Source organism: Amphibalanus amphitrite, unplaced genomic scaffold (assembly GCF_019059575.1).
Source record: "Amphibalanus amphitrite isolate SeventyFive unplaced genomic scaffold, NRLGWU_Aamphi_draft 002224F_arrow, whole genome shotgun sequence".
Lineage (NCBI taxonomy): Eukaryota > Metazoa > Arthropoda > Thecostraca > Balanomorpha > Balanidae > Amphibalanus > Amphibalanus amphitrite.
This window is the reverse complement of record NW_024883714.1, coordinates 16072-38966: the sequence shown is the minus strand read 5'-3', so window position 1 is coordinate 38966 and position 22895 is coordinate 16072. Positions and strand designations below refer to the sequence as shown.

The window sequence follows — 22895 nt, the reverse complement described above, 5'->3', positions numbered from 1 at the left end:
CAGCACGCGACACGTGCAAGGTAAAACCACGGTTGTGAAAAAAATGACGATTTCGTGCATTGAGAGAAAAATCGATGCTGCTGGAAAACGGCTTGACGGAATGAAATCGGTGTTGTATCATTTTGTAGACAAAGTATGGTAATCAGAGAATAGCAACAAAAAATGATGATCCGTACCATTTCCTTAATAATGAAAAATTAATTTGAAAATTTGATTCGCGCGTAGCGCGACGTCCTTTAAACATCAAAACGTATTGAAAACCGCTGATCAATCGCTATGAAACCTACATATTCGGAAAGAGCATTCTTTTGACCAATATCCACCCAAAATATTATCGAAAAAGTCAATAAATTTTGTGAAAATGATCAAGCATGTGAGTGTTTTGTTAACGTTACCGGTATTTTTCGACAAAATCCGATCGTGGATAGGCCGGCAAGTCATTCAACTTTTGACAATAGCTATCAAAGCATGGGCTGCAATGCACCGCCCGCCAAGGGGAATCCCAAACACTGAAAATAAGCGCCTACCAGTAAACAGCACATTTTTGTACTAGGAATAATCAGCTGCTACTGGCCGATTGCGCTGAAACTTGGGACTGTGGGTGGAGGGGGCACTCATCTGGCGATGCTATGGTCATGTGTGACAGGTAGGGTGGATCGATTGCACGTGCGCACGTGAGGGGTCCGCTTCTACATCTCAAGAACGGCTGGGCCGATTTCTCTCAAATTTTGTATACTGATAGGAACAGTTTAGAAAGGTGGCTGGCACAAGTCATCTGGAGTCTCAGCGCGTGCGCACGTGCAGTGGGCCAGTTGATATCTCAAGAACGGCTGGGCCGATCGCGCTCAAATTTGGTACGTACTTTAATCGAGTATGAGAAGGGTAACTACGTGTAGGTTATGAGTAAGGTAGGGTGTGGGTAGGGTAGGGTAGGGTAGGTAGGGTAGGGTAGGGTAGGGTAGGGTTAGGGGTAGGGTAGGGTAGGGTAGGGTAGGGTAGGGTAGGGTAGGGTAGGGTAGGGTAGGGTAGGGTAGGGTAGGGTAGGGTAGAGGTAGGGTATGTATATTGTAGGTTATGTTAAGTTTGAGTGCATAAGGGCCAACATCCGAAAGACTAAAACAACCCCGGGTAATCAGCACAGCATACCATACAGTTCAGTTAAAACCAAATGTCAAACTTCACCTAGCTCATACAAATAAAAATATAACCTCATACACCCAAACTAATGCCCCATTAACAATATCTATCGAATCTATACAGTTATCGCCCAAACATGGCCATCTAGGCCATGTTTGGGCGATACGGCGCACCCTGATCGCACCGGGGTGCGCCGTCAGCACGTGCAAAAGGGTGCTCTCATACGGTTAACACGGGGGGCTGACATGCAGATCGGACGAAAATTGGGCCTGCAGCGCTCTTTCCCGAGCTTATTACTCGGCGAAACGAGGTCGTAGAGACATGCGGTTGCCACCACTGGATAGAGGAGAGATGGGCCTAGCGTATTGATATGGTTTCATAGTATAGCACGCGCCACGTGCAAGATAGCACCCCGGTTGTTAAAAAATGACCGATTCATGCATTGTGGGAAGAAAACGATGTCGCTGGGGAAAACGGCTTGACGGAATGAAATCGGGTTGTATCATTTTGCAGACAAATGTACGTGTAATAATAGGAAAGCAAATAAAAAGTGACGATCCGTACCATTTCTTTAATATTGAAAAATTAAATTAAAAATTATTTCGCGCGAAGCGCGATGTCCTTTACAACATCAAAACGTATTGAAAACGCTGATCAATCGCTATGAAACCTACATATTCGGAAAGAGCATTCTTTTCTGACCAATATCCACCCAAAATATTATCGAAAAGTCAAAAAACTTATGTGAAAAATGACTCAAGCATACGACCGTGTTTCGCTAGCGTCACGCTGTTTACGAAGGAATTTAATTGATTGCGTCGATAAAGAAAAGTACCACAGACAGCCCGGGAATCGAACCCGGGACCTAAGAGCTTAAAGCCGGATGCGCTACCGATCGCGCCAGAGCGGACTGACACTGATTGAGCTCCAATCGGAGTAACTCAGATCTCGGTAACGATATGACGGAAATTTTAATATGGAGAGAGCAAGTGTTTTACGCATATAACTCATATGATTCCTTATATAACATTTTAGATATTTAAGTAGGTACACTTCAAGCTAAAATTTTATTTGCATAGCGTGAGAGATTATTTATGAAAACTTGATCAAAATTTTAGTTCCCTTTTTAGCCACGACCTTGATTTGTCGCATAGCAACGGGACACGCAACAATGGTAAAACAATTTCAGCAAGAGCAGTCTGTGAGTGAATGCACCACAGGCTCGAGTAATATGTTTCGCTGTGGGATGACTATTGACTTTTCGAGAGGCGATCGTTTGAGTGAAATTTTGGCCTATTTGTGCGTATGATCTGCGCTCACTTGATTGTCTCAGTAAGCCCTGATGTGAATTTCCTTGCTCAACGGCTGATCATTGAAACTTTGCGAGGAGTTATTTGATGAGTAATTCGAGTCATTCGGGTAGATACCATACCTGCCGTTAGCTTGATTACTCATAAGTTGTCCAAAAGCAATCTACTGTCTGCACTTTTACCCAGCTAACTTAGACAGCCATGCCGCGTCATGACCGTGGCGTGCTGTCGGGCGGCAAATGCCGCGGCCCAGCGCCGGCGGCGTGAACGGATGGCTCAGGCCAGGAGGGAGGCCGAGGCGCTCCGTAACGCCGAGCGGGAAAGACAGCGACGGGCGGCCTTCGATGAGGCACAAAGAGAAGCGGACGCCGAACGGCAGCGACAGCGGCGGGCCGCCATGGATGACGCTGAGAGAGAAGCGCACGCTGAACGGCAGCGACAGCGAAGGGCTGTCATGGATGACGCCGAGAGAGAAGCGGACGCTGAAAGGCAGCGCGCGGCGTGCCGCCCTCGATGACGCTGGGCGCCTGGCAGAGGCCGAGAGGCAGCGACAGCGACGGGCTGACATGCCAACGAGGTACGTGACGCGGAACGGGCGGCCGACGCGAGGGGCCACATGGAGGGGCGCCGCAGAGTCGACCGGGCCAATCGAGCCGCCTGTGACGCCGACTCTGTGCTGTCCGGTCGCCAGCCGGTGGCCAGGCTCGACACGGGGGCACGCGACACGGTATGTCCGCACTGCGGCGCCCTCCTCTGGCGAGAGGAGCGGGCCACTCTGTGCTGTTTCGGGGGGAAAGGTAAACCTAGATCCCCTGCCCGCCCCGCCACCGCTGCTCCGTGAACTGTGGACGGGCGACACGCTGGAGGCACGCACATTCAGACAGCACTCCCGGCGCCTGAACACGGCGCTGTCGCTGGCGTCTATGATGACACGGGAGGTGAGGCCGGCGGACGGTGGGTATGCACCATCAGTGATCATTCAAGGTAGGTTGTACCACCGCGTCGGTCCGCTGCAGGCCAGAGACGGGGAGCGGCCGTCGTTCGCCCAGATTTATGTGAATGACCCGGACTGTGACGACCCGGCGGCCGAGGCCGCGCTGCGTCTAGGACACGTGCCGCTGCCCCGCGGCACCCGGGAGCCGGAGCGGGCGCGCCTGCTGACGCTGCTCGAACAGCTGCAGGTCCTGCTGCGTCAGGTAAATCCCTATGTGCAGGACTTTATCCACGCCGCCGAGCTGCCGGAGGAGGAGGTTCAGCAGCAGAGACTGGTGGTAAGTGCCGACGCCCGCCCGGCCGACCAGCACCCCCGACGGTACAACCGCGCCGAGGGGTTCCGGGAGGTGGCCGTGCTGATGGACGAGGAGCCCGTCCATCAGGACATCGTGCTGCGTCGCCGTGCCGATGCCGAAGGTCCGTTCCTCCAGACGGTAAATGAGACGCACCGGGCGTTTGAGGCTCTGCACTTTGTGCTCCTTCTGCCGTTTGGCACAGACGGCTGGCAGCCCGACCTACGGCAGGCGGTGGCAAACGGGCGCGGGGACGTGAGGGGCGTGTCGCTGATGCAGTACTACGCTCATCGGCTGCAGCTGCGACCCGACCTCGATGACTCACTGTTCCGCGCAGGACGCCTGTTTCAGGAGTACGTGTGCATGGCTTTTGCGCGCGTAGAGACCCAGCGTCTGCTGTACCTGGCTCGGAACCAGGCCGGCCTGCGTGCCGAGCTGTACCAGCGCCTCCAGGACGCGCTGCCGGGGGACGCCGAAAGGGAGCTGGCCGGCGGAGACCGCGTCGGTCAGCGTGTCATCCTGCCGGCTTCCTTCACCGGCGGGCCCCGGTACTACCAGCGCAGGTGAATTATTTACGAGCGCGTTACATTGCTTATTATGTAGAAATCGGTTGTTGAATCAAATGTTTAACCCGTGCCCTGTTGGGGGGGGGGGGGAAAGTGTGATTTTGAACAGCCCCCCCCCCCCGCCCCGCTGGGGTTTTTCGTGAATATCTCAAAAATTGTTGCCACCGTTTTTGGTACACATCATAATGCATCTATTCTGCATGTGTTGTGAAAATTGCATACCAAGATCACTCAAGGTCAGGTCACCAGGTCATGTCAAATGACTTTAGTTACAAATAGAGCCTCGCCGAAAAAAACATCGTGTAGGTCGTTACGAGACGAAGCCAACGGTACCCGGTTTTAAGGTCATAGGTCAAATGGTGACCTCTGAGGTCAGTTCAATTACCCAAAAGTCGGGAAAACCGGGACCTGTTAGAACGTCGTAAAGTGTGGCTGTTATGGGGTTTTCCGGGGTGGTTATCTCGAATATCATATTAGTTTTGATCGCAATGATGTCTTCATGCATTAAGGTCAGGTCGGGTCAGGTCAGGTCAGGTCAACCAGTAGGTGTTCTGCCGGGTATTCGCGGTAGGTGTCAACCGTCTCTGTCAGCTTCATAACATGTTCCGAAATCCGAAGGCACCAAAACTACTTCGTACATGTTCAAATGGTCGCTAAATTCGAATTCAGCTCCAAAGAATAGCTAGCCTCGAAACATGTAAAACTCGAAAAGTGAGCCGAGGTCATCAAAGGTCAATGACCTGACCTGACCTTCAGGTGACTTTGATACCCACCCTAATGCCTGGGACCAACATCATATCACATTGTTTGAACGCTTGAAACCACGAAAAGACTGCAAACGCGCGGCTAATGCGAGCCGACATACTCCGAATCGCGATTCCGGCCAAACATGGTCTCGAAAAGTAGGTCACAGGTCAAGGTCATTTGGGTCAGGGTCATGAAATTTTCATGATATGACCGTGTTCATGTAACTACGGATATTCTGGGCTCTCGAGAACGGAAGGGCTCTATTTTGAATACTGATGACGTCACATTTGTGTCGTGAGGTCACGAAAGGCCACAATTCCAAAGAGCCACACAATCTCATCCCCCCTCTCTCTCTCCCCCCAACCAATTGGTCGCGTTGTGATAGGTGTATATGTCAGCCTTTAGATAGGATTTTTGCGATACTTCATTTCCTCATTTGGTGTTTTACCTTTGTCTCAATGAATCAGGTACCAAGACGCCATGGCCATCGTGCGAGTGTACGGCAGGCCGACGTACTTCGTGACGTTCACCTGCAACCCAAACTGGCCTGAGATCCAGGCGGCGCTCCTGCCCGGCCAGGATGCGCAGTCCCGCCCCGATCTGGTGGCCAGGGTGTTCCACCTAAAGCTGAAGGCCCTGCTGAAGGAGCTCACCACCAGCGGCATCTTCGGACGCTGTGTCTCCATGCTGATGGTGGTCGAGTTCCAAAAACGAGGTGAGTAGGCACTAAAGGTTTGTGTTCGTGTGTGTGTGGGGGGGGGGGAGGAGGGAGTGTGAAGAAAACCAATACAGCTCATCATGCATCAATTTTACGTCGTGTGCATAATTTTAGCGCTCAGGTCACTTAGGTCAGGTCGAACTTACAAGTCTAAACCGCAAGATTTTTTTCAGAATCGCAACATCTGCCCAGTTGCAATGAGCAAAGTGCAGCTTATGGCCAGCAGTGGCCCGAAAGGTCATGTTGGTTCATAAAAAGTCACCACATGACTTTGACCTGAAGTCAATTTTTTAAGGTCCTATTCTATCTCAATCGCCGCTTAAAACATTATTTACTTTCCCTGCAGGTCTGCCGCACGGCCATATCCTGGTCATCGTCCGGCAGGAGGACCGCCCGCGGACTGCCGACGATGTAGACGCGGTGATCACGGCGGAACTGCCCGACCCAGCCAGGTCAGACCAGGCGCGCCGCCTGCACGAGATCGTGGTGAGTACCATGGTACACCGCCAGTGCGGCGCCGCCAACCCGACGGCCGCCTGCATGGATGGCGGCCGCTGCTCCAAGGGCTTTCCCAAGCCGTTCGCCAACGAGACAGAGTGGCGGGATGACCATCCGTACCCTGTCTACAGGCGGCGACCGGCAGCCGAGGGCGGCCAGGAGTTTGTGCGTGACGGGCGGCTCATCACCAACCAGTGGGTGGTACCCTTCTCTCCATACCTGTCCCTGAAATATGAGGCTCACGTGAACGTGGAGGTGTGCTGTTCGGTGCAGAGTGTCAAGTATCTTTTCAGGTACATCTACAAGGGCCCGGACCGCCAGATGGTGCGCGCTGACAACCTGATCGGCGGCGATGACGAGATCGCAGAGTACCAGGACATGCGCTCGATCGGTGCCAGTGAAGCCTGCTGGCGTCTGTTCGACATGCCGATGAGCCAGCGGCAGCCGAACGTGGTCGCTCTACAGGTGCACCTCGAGGATCACCAGCTGGTGTACTTCGAGCCGGGACAGGAGCGGCAGGCGGCTCAGGCCGCCCGACGCACCCATCTCACCGCCTGGCTGGAGTATAACCGGGAGTCGGCCGCCGCCGACCCGGACTGCCGCCGACTGCTCTACCCGGACTTCCCGTCGCGGTATACCTGGCAGGCCGGCCAGAAGGTGTGGCGCAAACGGCGCCAACAGCAGGCGGCAGAGGCAATCGGCCGCGTGGTGAGCCTCTCACCACGTCACGGCGACGTGTTCTACCTCCGCGTGCTGCTGCACCACGTCGCGGGGGCGGCGTCCTTTGAGGAGCTGCGCACCGTGGACGGCGTGGTCTGTGCCACCTATCGTGAGGCGTGCTGCCTGCGTGGCCTTCTGCAGGACGACCGCGAGTGGGAGGTGACGATGGAGGACGCGGCGCACGCACAGATGCCGGCTCAAATCCGGCGCCTCTTCGTGACGCTGCTGCTCTTCTGCGCACCAGCCGATCCGTCAGAGCTGTTCCGGCGTCACCTGGACGCCATGTCTGATGACTTCGGCCGTCGTCATCGCGACCTGCCGGACGAGCTGCGCGCTGCACTAACACTGGTGGACCTGGAGCGGCAGCTACAGCAGGCCGGCAAAGAGCTCCGAGACTTCGGTCTGCCGGAGGTGACGCCCGATCAGCGGGCGCGGGCAGCTGAGCTGCAGCAGGCCGCCGAGCTGCGCCAGCTGCCGCGGCTCATTCAAGAGGAGCTGGAATATGACGCAGCAGCGCTCAGAGACCAGGTGGCCATCCAGCTGCCCACTCTGCTGCCGCCGCAGCGCCACGTCTTCGACCTGGTAATGACGGCCGTCGACGGGCGGCGTCCGCTGGCCGTGTTCGTGGACGCCGCTGGTGGCACCGGAAAGACGTACGTCTTCAACACGCTGCTGGCGGCGGTGCGCTCGCAGGGTATGGTAGCGCTCGCAGTGGCCTTCAGTGGAATTGCTGCCACTCTGCTGGACGGCGGGCGCACATACCACTCGCGTTTCAAGGCACCGCTGCAGGTGGACGCGACATCAACGTGCGCCATCAGCGCGCAGAGCCCGCTGGCGGAGCTCATCCGACGGACGGCGCTCATCGTGTGGGACGAGGCCCCCATGGCCCACCGTCACCACCTGGAGGCGTTCGACCGCACGCTGCGTGACGTCACTGGCAGCGAGGAGCCGTTCGGCGGAAAAGTCCTCGTGCTGGGCGGGGATTTCCGCCAAATTCTCCCAGTCATCAGGTAACTAACAACAACAGGCGTTCAGTGTGTATGAGAAAAAAAATGTATATACAATTATAATAGCTGTGGTACGTTTGTTATTATTAGTGTGTAATTGAATGCAACTGATATAATGCTCTTCGGCCCAATCGCATTATTGCAGTTTAACATGTGAAATAAGTCGGAGCCATGAACATTCAACCGCTATGCCTTCAAAACGTATTCACTCATTTATATCGATGCCAGCGTCGTAAACACACTGCCGCAGCGGATTGATCGTAGACCGCATGCTTTGTGGTTTCTTTGGCTTCGCCCTGGTGGGAGGGGCTTTTTGACCACACTCGCCAGTTTACACTCACACTCGCCCACACAGTGAGCCCAGTAAAGAAATATGGGCTAAATTTGCTATGGCCGAAAATAAATCCATTGTGCATCGTGTGAGTTATTTCTTACATCCGGTCACATAAGGTCAACAGGTTTCCAGATTAAGATTAAGACGGGTCATCCAGCAGTTTTTGCGATAACTTTAAGTAAACATGTTAGAGCGATGCAAACACGTTAGTCAGATGGATTCAGTTAAACGATACAAATTGACAGTTATTATGACACATGACCTTTACCGGTAGGGTCACGACCTCGACCCTAGGTCAGATTTTGTAGTCGGTCTTTTGAGGTGAGATTATGCTTCATTTGACGCGTCTCAACGAGCGGAATGCGTCGCTGATAAAATCGACAATACAACCTTGATGAAAAAGTTTCGCAGAAAAACGGTTCCCGAAAAAATTTATGCTTTAGTTTTTCCCCTGTGGCTTAGACCCCCACCAGGGCGCCGGCTAAGCAGCCATTTCTTAGCATTAGTGGCCGTCTCGGCGCGTTTTTATATGCATATTATTGTCCGTTTCAGGCACGGTACCCGCGCACAGGTGGTGGACGCCTGTCTGCGACGGTCAGCGCTGTGGCGTCACTTCATTGTGGCGCCGCTGCTGGAGAACATGCGGGCGCGGCGGGCAGCCGGGCCGGACGGTCCAGAGCTGCGGGCGTTCTGTGACTGGCTGCTCGAGCTGGGAGAGGGACGCGCAGAGGGCCCCGAGGATGGGTTTGTTCAGCTGCCCCCGCACCTGGTGATGGACGCCGATATCGACGCTGTCATTGACTGGGTGTTTGATGACCTGGCAGGGCGACACGGCGACCGGGAGTGGATGGCGTCGCGGGCTGTGCTCGCGCCGCGAAACACTCGGGTCGACGAGCTGAACGCCGCAGTCACCGAGCGCTTCCCCGGAGAGGCCGTCCGCCTGCTGAGCGCCGACAGTCTGGTGGAGGAGGCCGAGCAGCTGGATATTCCACATGAGTATCTAAACACTCTGTGCGCTCCCGGCTTCCCACCTCACTGCTTGATGATCAAGCCAGGCATGCCACTCATGCTACTTCGTAATCTGTCCGCCACTGACGGACTGTGCAATGGCACGCGACTTATCGCTGGTCGTATCATCAGCCCGCGACTCATGGAGGCCACCATCGCCTGCGGCAAAAACGCCGGAAGGCAAGTGCTTATTCCACGGCTCCCACTCCAGCCCCCGGATGACGCGTTTCCCTTCCGCTGGGAGCGTCGCCAGTTCCCCGTGCGGCCAGGTTTCGCCATGACGGTGAACAAAGCCCAGGGGCAGACGCTCGGTCGGGTCGCGGTCTTTCTGGAGGAGCCAGTATTCAGCCACGGGCAGCTGTACGTGGCTGCATCGCGGGTCGGCCGGCCGGCGGATCTGAGGATCGCGCTGCCCAGAGGTGGCCAAGGCGCAACACCCAATGTGGTGTACACGGAGGTGATGGGCCGAGGTGATGGCCGGTAGATCAGCGGGTCGCAGAGGCGACGGGTAGCCAGAGCGCTACGAGCAACGTGGAGAGGAGGAGCGAGGAGCAACGAGGAGAAAACGGCCGGCCGACCGTGATGCAGGACGGATCAATCCTGGCGAGCCAATGCGCCGCCAAGTGGAAAATTTACACATTAACATAATGCCGCAACTGGCTTTGGTGACCTCCAATGCGCGAGCGCAACTTATATTTTGAGGATAAATCAATGTATCGAGTGGCATGTTATAAAACATGTTTGATATGCTCTGATGATATATTTGATATTTGATGATATATTTTGATATTTGAGATCACATCTAACAATGGGCGTTTGCCTCCAGCTATACGATCGGCTGCGAGTAGCACACACCGAGTACTTCTCGGGGGGCCTTATTGCCGCTGCCCACGGCCGCCGTGTCTTCCCTCACCAGAGGTGTGCGCTCTGCACCCGGTGAGGGGTCTCGGGCGTTAAATAGAGACGCAACCCGATGTGGCAGCCTCCACGCGGCGGGTTGCGGGGTAAAAGCTAATAGCCACACGGAGCGACACGTAAGTATTTCACTGTTGTATTCACTAGATTTGATTACGTTGCAGAAACATGTCATGTGCTGTCACCTGCGCACTGCAGCTGCTTCCACTCCTTATCACGGCATGGCTTAGTGTCAGCCCGGAGGAAGACAAGAGGACGCACGAGCGCTGCGCTGGATTCTCCGACAGCATCTTCTTAGTCGCGATGGTGACTGATACAACCAGCGTCTTACGGGTAAGGCAAGAAATAAAGTATGGTTTGGTATGTGTTGAGTAGAGCTTCTGGGTAGGGTAGGGCAGTGTAGCGTATGGTAAGGTTGAGTGCATAAGGGGCCAGCATGCGAAGGACTCAAACAACCCGTAATCAGCACCAGCATACCATACAGTTTAAAGAATCAAATTTCACCTAACTCATACAAATAAAAATATTACCTCATACATCAAACTAATGGCCCCATTGAACAATAGCCATCGAAACGTACAGTTATCGCGTTCATCCATCCATCCATCCTGGGTAGGGCAGGGTATTGTAGTGTATGTTAAATTTGAGTGCATAAGGGCCCAACATCCGAAAGACTCAAACAACCCGGTAATCAGCACCAGCATACCATACAGTTCAATTAAAACCAAATGTCAAACTTCACATAGCTCATACAAATAAAAATATAACCTCATACACCCAAACTAATGCCCCCATTAACAATATCTATCGAATCTATACAGTTATCGCGCAAACATGGCCATCTAGTCTATATTATGAATTATAAGTTGTCTGTACGACGTGCATCCGTGTGTCATGACTTATGTGTCTTATTGCGCCTGCAAGGCGCCGCGTAGCGACGTGAAATTTGGCATGTCGAATCTGTGGGCGTGGGCGGCCTTTGTATTAAAATTTGGGGGTGATCGGCCCAGGGGTGCGCCGTCAGCACGCGCTCGCGTGCGCCATAGGGTTAACACGGGAAACGGTCAAATCGAAGATCGGGCGAAAACCGGCCTGCGGCGCCCGCTTCCCGGGCCCAAAACTCGGCGACAGATTGCCGTAGCGAGGTGGGGTTTCCACCACTGGATAGAGGAGAGATGGGCCTAGCGTATTGACATGGTTGCATAGTATAGCACGCGCCACGTGCAAGACAGCACCCCCGGTTGTGAAAAAATGACCGATTTCATGCATTGTGACGGGAAAATCGATGCCGCTGGAAAACGGCTTGACGGAATTAAATCGAAGTTGTATCATTTTGCAGATAAATGTATGTGTAATCAGATAATAGCAAACAAAAACTGATGCTCCGTACCATTTCCTTAATAATGAAAAATTAATTTGAAAATTTGATTCGCGCGGAGCGCGACGTCCTTTACAACATCAAAACGTATTGAAAACGCTGATCAATCGCTAAGAAACCTACATATTCGGAAAGAGCATTCTTTTCTGACCAATATCCACCCAAAACATTATCGAAAAGTCAATAAACTTTTGTGAAAATGACTCAAACAGACGACCGTGATTTGTTAACGTTACAGGTATTTTTCGACAAAATCCGATCGATGGCTTATGGCCGGCAAGTCATTCAACTTTTGACAATAGCTATCAAAGCATGGGCTGCAATGCACCGCCCGCCAAGGGGAATTCCAAACACTGAAAATAAGCGCCTACCAATAAACAGCACATTATTGTACTGGGAATAACTCAGCTACTACTGGGCCGATTGCGCTGAAACTTGGACTGTGGGTGGAGGGGGCACTCACCTGGCGATGCATGGTCATGTGTGACAGGTAGGGTGGATCGATTGCACGTGCGCACGTGAGGGGTCCACTTATACATCTCAAGAACGGCTGGGCCGATTTCGCTCAAATTTTGTTCACTGTTGGGGACAATTTAGAAAGGCGGCTGGCACAAGTCATCTGGAGTCTCAGTTAGCGCGTGCGCACGTGCAGCGGGCCGCTTTTATATATCAAGAACGGCTGGGCCGATTGCGCTCAAATTTGGTACATTACTTTAATCGAGTATGAGAAGGGTAACTATGTGTCAGTTATTAGTAAGGTAGGGTATGGGTAGGTTAGGTTAGGGTAGCTTTGAGTTCGTTAAAGGCAAACCATGAGAAAGGCTCTAACAACCAACAACCAGCACCGGCATAACATGCCGTTCAAAAAAATATCCAACTCTGACAAAATAAGACAAATAAAAATCACAAGTTCCCACACCCAAACTAATGCCCCATCAAATGCATCTATCAAAACGCACAGTTATAGCGCAAAATATGCCATCTAGTCTATATTATGATTTATAACATGTCTGTACGACGTGCATCCGTGTGTCATGACTTATGTGTCTTATTGCGCCTGCAAGGCGCCGCGTAGCGACGTGAAATTTGGCATGTCGAATCTGTGGGCGTGGGCGGCCTTTGTATTAAAATTTGGGCGTGATCGGACCAGGGGTGCGCCGTCAGCACGCGCTCGCGTGCGCCATAGGGTTAACACGGGAAACGGTCAAAACGAACATCGTACGAAAACCGGCCTGCGGCGCCTGCTTCCCGGCTGTATAAGTCGGCAACGGGTGGGCGCAGCGAGAAGCGGTTTTCACCACTGGATAGAGGAGAGATGGAACTAGCGTATTGACATGGTTTCATAGTACAGCACGCGACACGTGCAAGGTAAAACCCACGGTTGTGAAAAAATGACCGATTTCGTGCATTGTGGAGAGAAAATCGATGCTGCTGGAAAACGGCTTGACGGAATGAAATCGGTGTTGTATCATTTTGTAGACAAATGTATGTGTAATCAGAGAATAGCAAACAAAAACTGATGATCCGTACCATTTCCTTAATAATGAAAAATTAATTTGAAAATTTGATTCGCGCGTAGCGCGACGTCCTTTACAACATCAAAACGTATTGAAAACGCTGATCAATCGCTATGAAACCTACATATTCGGAAAGAGCATTCTTTTCTGACCAATATCCACCCAAAATATTATCGAAAAGTCAATAAACTTTTGTGAAAATGACTCAAGCATGTGACCGTGTTTTGTTAACGTTACCGGTATTTTTCGACAAAATCCGATCGATGGCTTATGGCCGGCAAGTCATTCAACTTTTGACAATAGCTATCAAAGCATGGGCTGCAATGCACCGCCCGCCAAGGGGAATCCCAAACACTGAAAATAAGCGCCTACCAGTAAACAGCACATTTTTGTACTAGGAATAACTCAGCTGCTACTGGGCCGATTGCGCTGAAACTTGGACTGTGGGTGGAGGGGGCACTCATCTGGCGATGCATGGTCATGTGTGACAGGTAGGGTGGATCGATTGCACGTGCGCACGTGAGGGGTCCGCTTCTACATCTCAAGAACGGCTGGGCCGATTTCTCTCAAATTTTGTATACTGATAGGAACAGTTTAGAAAGGTGGCTGGCACAAGTCATCTGGAGTCTCAGCGCGTGCGCACGTGCAGTGGGCCAGTTTGATATCTCAAGAACGGCTGGGCCGATCGCGCTCAAATTTGGTACGTTACTTTAATCGAGTATGAGAAGGGTAACTACGTGTAGGTTATGAGTAAGGTAGGGTGTGGGTAGGGTAGGGTAGGGTAGGGTAGGGTAGGGTAGGGTAGGGTAGGGTAGGGTAGGGTAGGGTAGGGTAGGGTAGGGTAGGGTAGGGTAGGGTAGGGTAGGGTAGGGTAGGGTAGGGTAGGGTAGGGTAGAGGTAGGGTATGTATATTTGTAGGTTATGTTAAGTTTGAGTGCATAAGGGCCCAACATCCGAAAGACTAAAACAACCCCGGGTAATCAGCACCAGCATACCATACAGTTCAGTTAAAACCAAATGTCAAACTTCACCTAGCTCATACAAATAAAAATATAACCTCATACACCCAAACTAATGCCCCCATTAACAATATCTATCGAATCTATACAGTTATCGCCCAAACATGGCCATCTAGGCCATGTTTGGGCGATACGGCGCACCCCTGATCGCACCAGGGGTGCGCCGTCAGCACGTGCAAAAGGGTGCTCTCATACGGTTAACACGGGGCTGGCTGACATGCAGATCGGACGAAAATTGGGCCTGCAGCGCTCCTTTCCCGAGCTTATTACTCGGCGAAACGAGGTCGTAGAGACATGCGGTTGCCACCACTGGATAGAGGAGAGATGGGCCTAGCGTATTGATATGGTTTCATAGTATAGCACGCGCCACGTGCAAGATAGCACCCCCGGTTGTTAAAAAATGACCGATTTCATGCATTGTGGGAAGAAAACCGATGTCGCTGGAAAACGGCTTGACGGAATGAAATCGGTGTTGTATCATTTTGCAGACAAATGTACGTGTAATAATAGGAAAGCAAATAAAAAGTGACGATCCGTACCATTTCTTTAATATTGAAAAATTAAATTAAAAATTTATTTCGCGCGAAGCGCGATGTCCTTTACAACATCAAAACGTATTGAAAACGCTGATCAATCGCTATGAAACCTACATATTCGGAAAGAGCATTCTTTTCTGACCAATATCCACCCAAAATATTATCGAAAAGTCAAAAAACTTATGTGAAAATGACTCAAGCATACGACCGTGTTTCGCTAGCGTCACGCTGTTTACGAAGGAATTTTAATTGATTGCGTCGATAAAGAAAAGTACCACAGCCCGCCCGGGAATCGAACCCGGGACCTAAGAGCTTAAAGCCGGATGCGCTACCGATCGCGCCAGAGCGGACTGACCTGATTGAGCTCCAATACCGGAGTAACTCAGATCTCGGTAACGATATGACGGAAATTTTAATATGGAGAGAGCAAGTGTTTTACGCATATAACTCATATGATTCCTTATATAACATTTTAGATATTTAAGTAGGTACACTTCAAGCTAAAATTTTATTTGCATAGCGTGAGAGATTTATTTATGAAAACTTGATCAAAATTTTAGTTCCCTTTTTAGCCACGACCTTGATTTGTCGCATAGCAACGGGACACGCAACAATGGTAAACAATTTCAGCAAGAGCAGTCTGTGAGTGAATGCACCACAGGCTCGAGTAATATGTTTCGCTGTTGGGATGACTATTGACTTTTCGAGAGGCGATCGTTTGAGTGAAATTTTGCGCCTATTTGTGCGTATGATCTGCGCTCACTTGATTGTCTCAGTAAGCCCTGATGTGAATTTCCTTGCTCAACGGCTGATCATTGAAACTTTGCGAGGAGTTATTTGATTGAGTAATTCGAGTCATTCGGGTAGATACCATACCTGCCGTTAGCTTGATTACTCATAAGTTGTCCAAAAGCATCATCTACTGTCTGCACTTTTACCCAGCTAACTTAGACAGCCATGCCGCGTCATGACCGTGGCAGTGCTGCTCGGGCGGCAAATGCCGCGGCCCAGCGCCGGCGGCGTGAACGGATGGCTCAGGCCAGGAGGGAGGCCGAGGCGCTCCGTAACGCCGAGCGGGAAAGACAGCGACGGGCGGCCTTCGATGAGGCACAAAGAGAAGCGGACGCCGAACGGCAGCGACAGCGGCGGGCCGCCATGGATGACGCTGAGAGAGAAGCGCACGCTGAACGGCAGCGACAGCGAAGGGCTGTCATGGATGACGCCGAGAGAGAAGCGGACGCTGAAAGGCAGCGACAGCGGCGTGCCGCCCTCGATGACGCTGGGCGCCTGGCAGAGGCCGAGAGGCAGCGACAGCGACGGGCTGACATGCCCAACGAGGTACGTGACGCGGAACGGGCGGCCGACGCGAGGGGCCACATGGAGGGGCGCCGCAGAGTCGACCGGGCCAATCGAGCCGCCTGTGACGCCGACTCTGTGCTGTCCGGTCGCCAGCCGGTGGCCAGGCTCGACACGGGGGCACGCGACACGGTATGTCCGCACTGCGGCGCCCTCCTCTGGCGAGAGGAGCGGGCCACTCTGTGCTGTTCGGGGGGAAAGGTAAACCTAGATCCCCTGCCCGCCCCGCCACCGCTGCTCCGTGAACTGTGGACGGGCGACACGCTGGAGGCACGCACATTCAGACAGCACTCCCGGCGCCTGAACACGGCGCTGTCGCTGGCGTCTATGATGACACGGGAGGTGAGGCCGGCGGACGGTGGGTATGCACCATCAGTGATCATTCAAGGTAGGTTGTACCACCGCGTCGGTCCGCTGCAGGCCAGAGACGGGGAGCGGCCGTCGTTCGCCCAGATTTATGTGAATGACCCGGACTGTGACGACCCGGCGGCCGAGGCCGCGCTGCGTCTAGGACACGTGCCGCTGCCCCGCGGCACCCGGGAGCCGGAGCGGGCGCGCCTGCTGACGCTGCTCGAACAGCTGCAGGTCCTGCTGCGTCAGGTAAATCCCTATGTGCAGGACTTTATCCACGCCGCCGAGCTGCCGGAGGAGGAGGTTCAGCAGCAGAGACTGGTGGTAAGTGCCGACGCCCGCCCGGCCGACCAGCACCCCCGACGGTACAACCGCGCCGAGGGGTTCCGGGAGGTGGCCGTGCTGATGGACGAGGAGCCCGTCCATCAGGACATCGTGCTGCGTCGCCGTGCCGATGCCGAAGGTCCGTTCCTCCAGACGGTAAATGAGACGCACCGGGCGTTTGAGGCTCTGCACTTTGTGCTCCTTCTGCCGTTTGGCACAGACGGCTGGCAGCCCGACCTACGGCAGGCGGTGGCAAACGGGCGCGGGGACGTGAGGGGCGTGTCGCTGATGCAGTACTACGCTCATCGGCTGCAGCTGCGACCCGACCTCGATGACTCACTGTTCCGCGCAGGACGCCTGTTTCAGGAGTACGTGTGCATGGCTTTTGCGCGCGTAGAGACCCAGCGTCTGCTGTACCTGGCTCGGAACCAGGCCGGCCTGCGTGCCGAGCTGTACCAGCGCCTCCAGGACGCGCTGCCGGGGGACGCCGAAAGGGAGCTGGCCGGCGGAGACCGCGTCGGTCAGCGTGTCATCCTGCCGGCTTCCTTCACCGGCGGGCCCCGGTACTACCAGCGCAGGTGAATTATTTACGAGCGCGTTACATTGCTTATTATGTAGAAATCGGTTGTTGAATCAAATGTTTAACCCGTGCCCTGTTGGGGGGGGGGGGGAAAGTGTGATTTTGAACAGCCCCCCCCCCCCGCCCCGCTGGGGTTTTTCGTGAATATCTCAAAAATTGTTGCCACCGTTTTTGGTACACATCATAATGCATCTATTCTGCATGTGTTGTGAAAATTGCATACCAAGATCACTCAAGGTCAGGTCACCAGGTCATGTCAAATGACTTTAGTTACAAATAGAGCCTCGCCGAAAAAAACATCGTGTAGGTCGTTACGAGACGAAGCCAACGGTACCCGGTTTTAAGGTCATAGGTCAAATGGTGACCTCTGAGGTCAGTTCAATTACCCAAAAGTCGGGAAAACCGGGACCTGTTAGAACGTCGTAAAGTGTGGCTGTTATGGGGTTTTCCGGGGTGGTTATCTCGAATATCATATTAGTTTTGATCGCAATGATGTCTTCATGCATTAAGGTCAGGTCGGGTCAGGTCAGGTCAGGTCAACCAGTAGGTGTTCTGCCGGGTATTCGCGGTAGGTGTCAACCGTCTCTGTCAGCTTCATAACATGTTCCGAAATCCGAAGGCACCAAAACTACTTCGTACATGTTCAAATGGTCGCTAAATTCGAATTCAGCTCCAAAGAATAGCTAGCCTCGAAACATGTAAAACTCGAAAAGTGAGCCGAGGTCATCAAAGGTCAATGACCTGACCTGACCTTCAGGTGACTTTGATACCCACCCTAATGCCTGGGACCAACATCATATCACATTGTTTGAACGCTTGAAACCACGAAAAGACTGCAAACGCGCGGCTAATGCGAGCCGACATACTCCGAATCGCGATTCCGGCCAAACATGGTCTCGAAAAGTAGGTCACAGGTCAAAGGTCATTTGGGTCAGGGTCATGAAATTTTCATGATATGACCGTGTTCATGTAACTACGGATATTCTGGGCTCTCGAGAACGGAAGGGCTCTATTTTGAATACTGATGACGTCACATTTGTGTCGTGAGGTCACGAAAGGCCACAATTCCAAAGAGCCACACAATCTCATCCCCCCTCTCTCTCTCCCCCCAACCAATTGGTCGCGTTGTGATAGGTGTATATGTCAGCCTTTAGATAGGATTTTTGCGATACTTCATTTCCTCATTTGGTGTTTTACCTTTGTCTCAATGAATCAGGTACCAAGACGCCATGGCCATCGTGCGAGTGTACGGCAGGCCGACGTACTTCGTGACGTTCACCTGCAACCCAAACTGGCCTGAGATCCAGGCGGCGCTCCTGCCCGGCCAGGATGCGCAGTCCCGCCCCGATCTGGTGGCCAGGGTGTTCCACCTAAAGCTGAAGGCCCTGCTGAAGGAGCTCACCACCAGCGGCATCTTCGGACGCTGTGTCTCCATGCTGATGGTGGTCGAGTTCCAAAAACGAGGTGAGTAGGCACTAAAGGTTTGTGTTCGTGTGTGTGTGGGGGGGGGGGGAGGAGGGAGTGTGAAGAAAACCAATACAGCTCATCATGCATCAATTTTACGTCGTGTGCATAATTTTAGCGCTCAGGTCACTTAGGTCAGGTCGAACTTACAAGTCTAAACCGCAAGATTTTTTTTCAGAATCGCAACATCTGCCCAGTTGCAATGAGCAAAGTGCAGCTTATGGCCAGCAGTGGCCCGAAAGGTCATGTTGGTTCATAAAAAGTCACCACATGACTTTGACCTGAAGTCAATTTTTTAAGGTCCTATTCTATCTCAATCGCCGCTTAAAACATTATTTACTTTCCCTGCAGGTCTGCCGCACGGCCATATCCTGGTCATCGTCCGGCAGGAGGACCGCCCGCGGACTGCCGACGATGTAGACGCGGTGATCACGGCGGAACTGCCCGACCCAGCCAGGTCAGACCAGGCGCGCCGCCTGCACGAGATCGTGGTGAGTACCATGGTACACCGCCAGTGCGGCGCCGCCAACCCGACGGCCGCCTGCATGGATGGCGGCCGCTGCTCCAAGGGCTTTCCCAAGCCGTTCGCCAACGAGACAGAGTGGCGGGATGACCATCCGTACCCTGTCTACAGGCGGCGACCGGCAGCCGAGGGCGGCCAGGAGTTTGTGCGTGACGGGCGGCTCATCACCAACCAGTGGGTGGTACCCTTCTCTCCATACCTGTCCCTGAAATATGAGGCTCACGTGAACGTGGAGGTGTGCTGTTCGGTGCAGAGTGTCAAGTATCTTTTCAGGTACATCTACAAGGGCCCGGACCGCCAGATGGTGCGCGCTGACAACCTGATCGGCGGCGATGACGAGATCGCAGAGTACCAGGACATGCGCTCGATCGGTGCCAGTGAAGCCTGCTGGCGTCTGTTCGACATGCCGATGAGCCAGCGGCAGCCGAACGTGGTCGCTCTACAGGTGCACCTCGAGGATCACCAGCTGGTGTACTTCGAGCCGGGACAGGAGCGGCAGGCGGCTCAGGCCGCCCGACGCACCCATCTCACCGCCTGGCTGGAGTATAACCGGGAGTCGGCCGCCGCCGACCCGGACTGCCGCCGACTGCTCTACCCGGACTTCCCGTCGCGGTATACCTGGCAGGCCGGCCAGAAGGTGTGGCGCAAACGGCGCCAACAGCAGGCGGCAGAGGCAATCGGCCGCGTGGTGAGCCTCTCACCACGTCACGGCGACGTGTTCTACCTCCGCGTGCTGCTGCACCACGTCGCGGGGGCGGCGTCCTTTGAGGAGCTGCGCACCGTGGACGGCGTGGTCTGTGCCACCTATCGTGAGGCGTGCTGCCTGCGTGGCCTTCTGCAGGACGACCGCGAGTGGGAGGTGACGATGGAGGACGCGGCGCACGCACAGATGCCGGCTCAAATCCGGCGCCTCTTCGTGACGCTGCTGCTCTTCTGCGCACCAGCCGATCCGTCAGAGCTGTTCCGGCGTCACCTGGACGCCATGTCTGATGACTTCGGCCGTCGTCATCGCGACCTGCCGGACGAGCTGCGCGCTGCACTAACACTGGTGGACCTGGAGCGGCAGCTACAGCAGGCCGGCAAAGAGCTCCGAGACTTCGGTCTGCCGGAGGTGACGCCCGATCAGCGGGCGCGGGCAGCTGAGCTGCAGCAGGCCGCCGAGCTGCGCCAGCTGCCGCGGCTCATTCAAGAGGAGCTGGAATATGACGCAGCAGCGCTCAGAGACCAGGTGGCCATCCAGCTGCCCACTCTGCTGCCGCCGCAGCGCCACGTCTTCGACCTGGTAATGACGGCCGTCGACGGGCGGCGTCCGCTGGCCGTGTTCGTGGACGCCGCTGGTGGCACCGGAAAGACGTACGTCTTCAACACGCTGCTGGCGGCGGTGCGCTCGCAGGGTATGGTAGCGCTCGCAGTGGCCTTCAGTGGAATTGCTGCCACTCTGCTGGACGGCGGGCGCACATACCACTCGCGTTTCAAGGCACCGCTGCAGGTGGACGCGACATCAACGTGCGCCATCAGCGCGCAGAGCCCGCTGGCGGAGCTCATCCGACGGACGGCGCTCATCGTGTGGGACGAGGCCCCCATGGCCCACCGTCACCACCTGGAGGCGTTCGACCGCACGCTGCGTGACGTCACTGGCAGCGAGGAGCCGTTCGGCGGAAAAGTCCTCGTGCTGGGCGGGGATTTCCGCCAAATTCTCCCAGTCATCAGGTAACTAACAACAACAGGCGTTCAGTGTGTATGAGAAAAAAAATGTATATACAATTATAATAGCTGTGGTACGTTTGTTATTATTAGTGTGTAATTGAATGCAACTGATATAATGCTCTTCGGCCCAATCGCATTATTGCAGTTTAACATGTGAAATAAGTCGGAGCCATGAACATTCAACCGCTATGCCTTCAAAACGTATTCACTCATTTATATCGATGCCAGCGTCGTAAACACACTGCCGCAGCGGATTGATCGTAGACCGCATGCTTTGTGGTTTCTTTGGCTTCGCCCTGGTGGGAGGGGCTTTTTGACCACACTCGCCAGTTTACACTCACACTCGCCCACACAGTGAGCCCAGTAAAGAAATATGGGCTAAATTTGCTATGGCCGAAAATAAATCCATTGTGCATCGTGTGAGTTATTTCTTACATCCGGTCACATAAGGTCAACAGGTTTCCAGATTAAGATTAAGACGGGTCATCCAGCAGTTTTTGCGATAACTTTAAGTAAACATGTTAGAGCGATGCAAACACGTTAGTCAGATGGATTCAGTTAAACGATACAAATTGACAGTTATTATGACACATGACCTTTACCGGTAGGGTCACGACCTCGACCCTAGGTCAGATTTTGTAGTCGGTCTTTTGAGGTGAGATTATGCTTCATTTGACGCGTCTCAACGAGCGGAATGCGTCGCTGATAAAATCGACAATACAACCTTGATGAAAAAGTTTCGCAGAAAAACGGTTCCCGAAAAAATTTATGCTTTAGTTTTTCCCCTGTGGCTTAGACCCCCACCAGGGCGCCGGCTAAGCAGCCATTTCTTAGCATTAGTGGCCGTCTCGGCGCGTTTTTATATGCATATTATTGTCCGTTTCAGGCACGGTACCCGCGCACAGGTGGTGGACGCCTGTCTGCGACGGTCAGCGCTGTGGCGTCACTTCATTGTGGCGCCGCTGCTGGAGAACATGCGGGCGCGGCGGGCAGCCGGGCCGGACGGTCCAGAGCTGCGGGCGTTCTGTGACTGGCTGCTCGAGCTGGGAGAGGGACGCGCAGAGGGCCCCGAGGATGGGTTTGTTCAGCTGCCCCCGCACCTGGTGATGGACGCCGATATCGACGCTGTCATTGACTGGGTGTTTGATGACCTGGCAGGGCGACACGGCGACCGGGAGTGGATGGCGTCGCGGGCTGTGCTCGCGCCGCGAAACACTCGGGTCGACGAGCTGAACGCCGCAGTCACCGAGCGCTTCCCCGGAGAGGCCGTCCGCCTGCTGAGCGCCGACAGTCTGGTGGAGGAGGCCGAGCAGCTGGATATTCCACATGAGTATCTAAACACTCTGTGCGCTCCCGGCTTCCCACCTCACTGCTTGATGATCAAGCCAGGCATGCCACTCATGCTACTTCGTAATCTGTCCGCCACTGACGGACTGTGCAATGGCACGCGACTTATCGCTGGTCGTATCATCAGCCCGCGACTCATGGAGGCCACCATCGCCTGCGGCAAAAACGCCGGAAGGCAAGTGCTTATTCCACGGCTCCCACTCCAGCCCCCGGATGACGCGTTTCCCTTCCGCTGGGAGCGTCGCCAGTTCCCCGTGCGGCCAGGTTTCGCCATGACGGTGAACAAAGCCCAGGGGCAGACGCTCGGTCGGGTCGCGGTCTTTCTGGAGGAGCCAGTATTCAGCCACGGGCAGCTGTACGTGGCTGCATCGCGGGTCGGCCGGCCGGCGGATCTGAGGATCGCGCTGCCCAGAGGTGGCCAAGGCGCAACACCCAATGTGGTGTACACGGAGGTGATGGGCCGAGGTGATGGCCGGTAGATCAGCGGGTCGCAGAGGCGACGGGTAGCCAGAGCGCTACGAGCAACGTGGAGAGGAGGAGCGAGGAG

The 22895-nt window shown here is 54.1% G+C and overlaps 2 protein-coding genes across 2 annotated transcripts; both read left to right on the top strand.

Annotated features, from left to right (window-relative positions):
* Positions 1-2791: 2791 nt before the first annotated feature.
* LOC122376650 lies at positions 2792-9815 on the top strand. The gene is made up of 5 exons (XM_043356554.1): positions 2792-3024; positions 3139-4296; positions 5514-5761; positions 6111-7992; positions 8876-9815. The coding sequence occupies exons 1-5, from the start codon at positions 2792-2794 to the stop codon at positions 9813-9815; spliced, it is 4461 nt and encodes a 1486-aa protein (XP_043212489.1).
* A 5910-nt stretch (positions 9816-15725) lies between these two features.
* LOC122376649 lies at positions 15726-22827 on the top strand. Its single transcript, XM_043356553.1, has 4 exons — positions 15726-17305; positions 18524-18771; positions 19123-21004; positions 21888-22827. Exons 1-4 carry the CDS (start codon positions 15726-15728, stop codon positions 22825-22827), a joined length of 4650 nt encoding a protein of 1549 aa, XP_043212488.1.
* The last annotated feature ends 68 nt before the right edge of the window (positions 22828-22895 follow it).